This window comes from Cyberlindnera jadinii (assembly GCF_001661405.1).
Source record: "Cyberlindnera jadinii NRRL Y-1542 unplaced genomic scaffold CYBJAscaffold_4, whole genome shotgun sequence".
Lineage (NCBI taxonomy): Eukaryota > Fungi > Ascomycota > Saccharomycetes > Phaffomycetales > Wickerhamomycetaceae > Williopsis > Williopsis jadinii.
The window spans coordinates 131,249-137,946 of NW_017963655.1; the positions used below are offsets into that span (position 1 = coordinate 131,249).

Genomic DNA, 6,698 nt, shown 5'->3' on the forward strand with positions numbered 1-6,698 from the left:
ATAAGTCCACCACATCACAGCGAATCACAAGCGCACGATCTAAGCACGCTGAAATCATAAATGACATATCTGGCTGCAGCACGGTTTTCGCTCCGTTCACTGTGTACTTTTTCCCTATTTCTTTTCAGCAAAACCGATGACGTATGCAATTGATACCAACATTATTAGACCACATTCATAATCCTAAGGGCTACACCGCTGTATGGGCGCACATTTCCTAACCAATTCTCAATTGGCTTGGTTTCACTGCTTGCGGTTTTCGCTTGCAACCAAATTTCTGATGTCAAATTTCTGAGGCCAAATTTCTGAGGCCAAATTTCTGAGGCCAAATTTGTGAGGCCAAATTTCTGAGGCCAAATTTGTGAGAGGAAAAAGGCGCTGCTCCTTCGTGCGCAGGAGAAGTTCTGCCGCCTTGTGACGAAAACTTTGAAAGGTAAAAAAGCTGATTTTTGGAGGGAACGGAAAAAACAAAACATTCAACAGAGATAGCAGACCAGACAATACGCCGGGTATCTCGTAAAAGAACTTGTTAAAACACACAAGCCAGTTATCACACGCCAAACCACCCAATTGAGCATACGCCTACACGTTGTTTTAACCTCAAGTTGTACCACATCGAGGACGGCTAGAGAGAAAGAGCACGAAAAACGAGGCATCCACAAAACTTCAATACCAAATCACTAAGGGAGAAAACTCACTAGTGAGGAACACGTTGTTTTGATAGTTAGAAGGAGAGGGTTACATCTTAGGCCGACACATTTCAACCTCAGTACAAGAAGGACGACTGGAACCAGCAACAGATGCCATACGCTTGCCCCATCAACGGTAAAGGTACGCAACTCAACATTAGTGCAGCTCCCAGTAGAGTGTCGACTCCTCACAGTGATGGCTCGAGGAAGCCATCAGCAACACAGCTGGGTGACGAGAACAACGCACCAAACAGCGCGCCCGTTACGCCGCCCCGCCAGAGCAGAGCAGATAGTGATGCCAAACCTCACAGAGGGATGTTCATACTAAACGACGACGACGACGATGAGGATGAAACCTATGACGAGTCACAGATGTCGTCATCCCGCATAACAATTCAAGCACCGCCTCCAAGCTCGACGCCCATCAAGACACCACAGGCCGTACGACGTTTATCACCTCAGCAGCCTGGAGAACACCATACCTCGCCTTTGAGAAGAGCATACTCGAGAAAGAACCAAGCCGCCAGCGGCATCTCGAAGATTACCTTCAACCGCTCCGACATTCTGAGATTCCCCAAGGAGTCAACACATGCGTATTCATATGCCCATTTATCTCCAAATTCGTTGGCTGTTCGTCTCTCCGTGCTGAAGAGATCGCTAGAGATACTGCTGGATCGCCCAGAGCTGATGAACTTGAAGTCGTATGTCCAGACTGGCCCCTCAACAAATGGGCTGGACCTGGACATTGGGACTTTTATCTCACAGATCCAAAATGAGACGGCTAAAGACGTTGATGTCGCTTCTCCGGTGTCGAAGAACTTGAACATTCGGTCGAATGCGTCTTCCGCAGCGTTGGCTGCTCTATTCAACGATCACAAGAACAACTCTCAACCTCCAGCTAACAGCAAGTCCGATAACCACGACTCGGATGCAAACGAAGGCATTAAGAACTTGATCAACATATTACAAGAGGATGAATTGTCTGACACTTCTTCGAAGAATTTGGCACAGAACCTACACGATTTGTCTCTTGCTACAGGTGACAGCTCGAAGAGCTTGGAATCAAGATCACAGCTGAAGGTCAAAATGCTACACGCTTTGGCTACGCCATTCTATGAGCCTATCATCGATACGCCAATCATACCATTTAACAAAGGTGGATCTTCTTTAGCACTTTCTGCCCTTGCCAAGGAGTCAGTGGTGTCACAAGGTAGCAATGAAAGAGTATTCCATAACGTTTCACAGAGAAACAATTCACCTCAGGCGGTCTTCACCTGCGAATTGAACGATCCTTGGAATTTGAAGGCTGCTAATGACTTGGCGTGTCTTATATTTGGTGTTTCAAAGGCATCTCTACGTCGATTGACTTTGTTGGATTTAATTGCCCCAGATGCCCGTGATTTTGTCCTCAATAAGTTGATTGAAAACTCAATGACAAACGATGAAATGATCTTTGCAGGTGAAGTGGTTGCAATCGCTAAACGAGGTACGAAACTTACGTGGTCAAGTCTGTGGGCAAAGAAGAAGGGTAATTTGATTATCTGTATGTTCGACCAAGTTCCGTGTGATTCTGTTGATCTGATATATAACGCTGAAGAAAACAAGATTATGTCAACCAAGAGCATTTCTGGATGTTTCTTCAACTATGTCTCGCAGTGTTCAACCGTTGGTGACCTTGTGGAGAAATTTGATGAGACAACTCAAATAGACAATGAAGACACCAACGTTCCCCTTGCGGTAATGAAGGCACAACTGGCTAATGATCAAAGATACTTCACTGTGAAAAAGAATGGGTACAATGTTCCGTGTGCATTGACATCAAAGGTTATTGACGAAAACGAAGGAAGGGTGAAAATCAGAATACACACAATGCCTTACATTGCCGGTGTCTTTATTGTGTCCAGATCTAACTACTCGGTGTTATCTTTCAACAACTCTGTTTCAAAGAATCTCTTTGGGTACAGTGAAAGACAATTGACTAATTGTTCTGTGGATAAGATCATCCCAAAGTTTTCGAAGATGATGAAATACATCTTTAAGAATATGCCACGACTGAAAATTATGCCTGGTTTGGTACTTCCAGAGCACTTCTTCCGTCAAGTTGACTCGAATCTAGAAAATACAGGCGAAGAAGGATTCTTAACATCCCTTGGACTAAACGGTCTCCACAGCGATGGTTCAACCATCAAGATTGATGTTCAACTCAGATGTACGAATAGTGATACTTTTGTTTTATGGGTGACCCATTCAAGAACACTCTATGGTGGCTCGTTGCAACGCAAAGTTGATTTCAAATTAGATACCGGTTCTGAAGATGAGGAATCCATCAAGGCACCACATGGCCCATTTGATGCAGAGGTGGTTGATAAGAGTGAAGATGAACTCCCGTCTCAGCTCTCGATATTGAACGTTAATGAAATTCAAACAGTCTCAAGAACTTCCAGCATGAGATCAACGACTGTTTCATCATCAACGCAAAGCTCAAACCTATCAACCACCGATAATAGTGAGGTTGACATTGGCCAGCTTGTTAACCCTCAAGTGGGATCGGAAGCGAAATCCGACTCCAAGACCGATTTGACAAGGTACAAGATGTTGGATCAAAAATTAGATGAACTGGAGCTCCTAAAGCTTGAGAACGACGCCATTGAAAAACGTAAAACAGTTTCACGCCATTATCCTCGTGTGATTGGGTCAAAGAGACGAGAGAAGTCATTTAACGAGTACAAGATTGTGAAAAAGATGGGCCAAGGTGCGTATGGCCGTGTCGTTCTGGCTGAGAATAAAGAGGATCCCAATTACATTGTTGTGATAAAGTTGATCATCAAGGAGCGTATCTTGGTTGACACCTGGGTCAGGGACCGTAAACTGGGAACCATCCCGTCTGAGATCCAAGTAATGGCGACACTGAACAAGAACCCGCATCCGAACATCATGAGACTCATCGATTTCTTCGAAGATGATGACTACTACTACATCGAGCTCCCGCCTCACGGCTATCCAATCCCGGCTATCGACCTCTTTGACTTTATCGAGCTGAAGAAGGATATGAGTGAGCTGGAGTGCAAATCCATCATGAAGCAAAGCATCAGTGCGATTAACCATTTGCATAATAACGGCATCGTTCACAGAGACATCAAGGACGAGAACTTGATCATCGATGCCAACGGAGTTATAAAGCTCATCGACTTTGGATCAGCTGCATACATCAAACAAGGTCCATTCGACGTGTTTGTCGGCACGTTGGACTACGCTGCGCCTGAGGTCCTCAACGGATTACCATACGAGGGAAAGCCACAGGACGTGTGGTCCCTTGGTATCTTGCTGTATACCCTCATATACAAGGAGAACCCGTTCTACAACGTTGATGAGATCATGGAGGGCGAACTTCGTATACCGTTTGTCACCAGCGAAGGATGTCTCTCTTTAATCAAGCGAATTCTACAAAGGGATATCCGCAAACGTCCAGCGATGAAGGACATTGTGGTGGATCCATGGCTAATTGAATAAAACCACTCACAGGATACACATTTATAAACTAATCGATTGCATTTAGCGTCGCTGTGTAGCCTGGGGACGCTGCCTTTGTCTCCTTCGTCTCCCTAAACCTCCGCCTAAACCCCCGCTAAACCTCCGCCTACGCTCCCCCCCCCCAGGCCGTAACCCGCAAGCGCGCGGGTGCACTGATGATCGCCAGCAGTGGGCCGCGGATGTAACCACCAACAAAATATACGAACTCCCCAACTCTTCCTTGCTTCCAAAGCACTGTGCGAACCGTCGGCCCGACAGTAACCACGCTTCAATCTCTTCGCTATTTATACTGGTACGCATCCCTTTGGTGGCTATTTGCTAGTGTGGGCCAATTGAACCGATACAACCGCAATGACGTATACCGTGACGAAACTGCCAGCAGACGTCTGTACGAACTACGTGTTGAAGCCAAACGAGACGCTTCTGTCTATCTCCGTTCCTGGATCAAGAGGAGGAGCTGGCATCGTTGGTATCCTCACCGTGCCACCAAGCGCGTTGAAGTCTGAGGAGGAGCTTCAGCTGAACCCAACCTCCCTGGAGAAACACTACCCGCCTACGCACAAGCTGGCGCTTTTGCTCCATGGGAAAGGAGGGCATAAGAACTACTGTTACCAGGCGATCTGTGCTAACGAGCTGGCCACGAAGCTCGGGATGTACTCCTTCAGATTCGACTTCAGAGGGTGTGGGGACTCGCAGGACAACGAGGTGCCTCACGAGGGCCGCAAAGTGTCTCAGGATGTCCAGGATATAGAGATTGTCTACGAGGTGTTCAAAAATGGCTTCTCCGTGAGCGAGATCGGTATAGACCTCGTGCCTTACGTCATCATAGGACACTCCAGGGGAGGCGTGGCTATGTTCCAGTGGGCAGTTGCGCAGCAGAGGAAACAGGAGAGTGGTGAGAAGCACCAGTTCGTTCCAAACCTGGTGAACTGTGCTTCCCGGTACCAGTCCAGTCTGTTGTTGAAGTTTGGTAAGAATACTGGTAAGGAGGTGCTCTTGAACCAGTACAGGTTCGGTAAATATCAGGAATTGCCTATCTTCCCGGAAGAGGTTCAGGACCTTGCATCCCAGGACCTGAGCATGATCAAATTCCTCGATCCAGAGATCCAAGTGTTGAGTCTTTACGGGCTGAACGACCACATCGTTCCAATTGAGGATTCTACGTTCTTTGCCAACTTGCTCGGCTCAAGACACGAGTTGAAATTCATCCCTCATGCAGACCATAACTATTATGGCACCACTGTTATCACAGAGGATAACAAGAGTTCGCATAATCCTGAGGGTTTGCCATTGACCAAGAGAAATATGGTTAATTGGAACTATAAGGTTACCAGAGAGGTCATAAAGTGGCTACATACGGAATCCGATGTGAAGAGGTTCCGTGATGCATCGTTATCCATTTACCATTTCCCAAGATGGAGAGACATTGAAGGCATTGCGAATTTCAGAGATATTGGTGGATGGAGAAGTTCAGATAACAAACACTATGTAAAGGCTGGTCTTATATTCAGATGCGCAAATACCTCCAATGTCACCGCATATGGGAAGGAACAGCTAAAAGACCTGGGCGTGAAGGCCATCTTTGACTTTAGATCTGTTGGAGAATTCGAGAAAGCTGGTGGGTTAACAATTGAAGGCATCGACGTTCAAAACACCCCGGTGTTCCCATCAACTGATATGTCACCACAGGCAATTGCTCTCCGTTACAGAAATCTGTTACTATCGTGGTACACGTATAAGTACGTTTACCAGAATATGCTGGAAAACGGCAGTGACGCATTTAAGAAGGTGTTGCTCTTTTTACGTGACAATCCCAACACACCAATCGCCTACAATTGTACTGCAGGAAAGGACCGTACTGGTGTGATGACAATGTTGATACTGTTAATTCTTGGAGTGGATCAACATACAATCTCAAAGGAGTACGAATTGACGACGATTGGACTGCGTCCGAACCATCAACAATTACGTGACGAGTTCAAACATATGAAAACAGGATTTGAAAAGAAATTGGAAAACTCTGGCTTGGGTTCATCAGTTGAATTCAGACACATTTTAGAGAACCTCACTGATGATGAAATGTTTGAGAACTTGATAAGCTCAAAGTATGAGAGTATGGTCAGCAGTATCCATATGCTCCAGAAGGAATACGGTGGCATCGAAGGTTATTGTTTCAACAAACTGGGGTTGAAACCGGAAGATCTAGACAAGATCAGAAGTAATCTGCTTACTGACTCCACGCCTTTCCCTGACTGTGAATCATTCTGGTTACACCGTACCAGACAGAAAACAGAGCGTCTATAGCGATCAATAATGTTAGATACATGTCCAGTTCGTTTTAATAGCACTATCATTAATTGATACATTGGTCTCTATTGAAGAATGATACAAATAGTTTCGAGAACTAGACAACTAGGATCTTTGTACTCTGAAATCACGTCCACCTTGGAGCTACCGGATTGAGCAATTCTCTGTAAG

The 6,698-nt window shown here is 45.8% G+C and overlaps 2 protein-coding genes across 2 annotated transcripts in view; both read left to right on the plus strand.

The window, feature by feature from the left end:
• Positions 1 to 462: 462 nt before the first annotated feature.
• On the plus strand, positions 463 to 4,215 carry CYBJADRAFT_166891 (Pkinase-domain-containing protein). The gene has a single exon (XM_020214676.1). It carries the CDS (start codon positions 801 to 803, stop codon positions 4,197 to 4,199), a length of 3,399 nt encoding a protein of 1,132 aa, XP_020071209.1. The 5' UTR covers positions 463 to 800; the 3' UTR covers positions 4,200 to 4,215.
• Positions 4,216 to 4,571: 356 nt separating this feature from the next.
• The window catches only part of CYBJADRAFT_177043 (uncharacterized protein), a gene marked incomplete at both ends in the record, with an annotated part of 3,235 nt that continues 1,108 nt past the window's right edge, over positions 4,572 to 6,698 (plus strand). The window contains 2 exons of the mRNA XM_020216836.1: positions 4,572 to 4,685; positions 4,740 to 6,438. Coding sequence (XP_020071210.1) covers positions 4,572 to 4,685; positions 4,740 to 6,438 — 1,813 coding nt within the window. The remainder of the gene's footprint in view (positions 4,686 to 4,739; positions 6,439 to 6,698) is intronic.

Bases quoted from the DNA above. Each gene is read 5' to 3' on its own strand.
- CYBJADRAFT_166891 (XM_020214676.1), top strand. From the start codon at position 801: ATGCCATACGCTTGCCCCATCAACGGTAAAGGTACGCAACTCAACATT.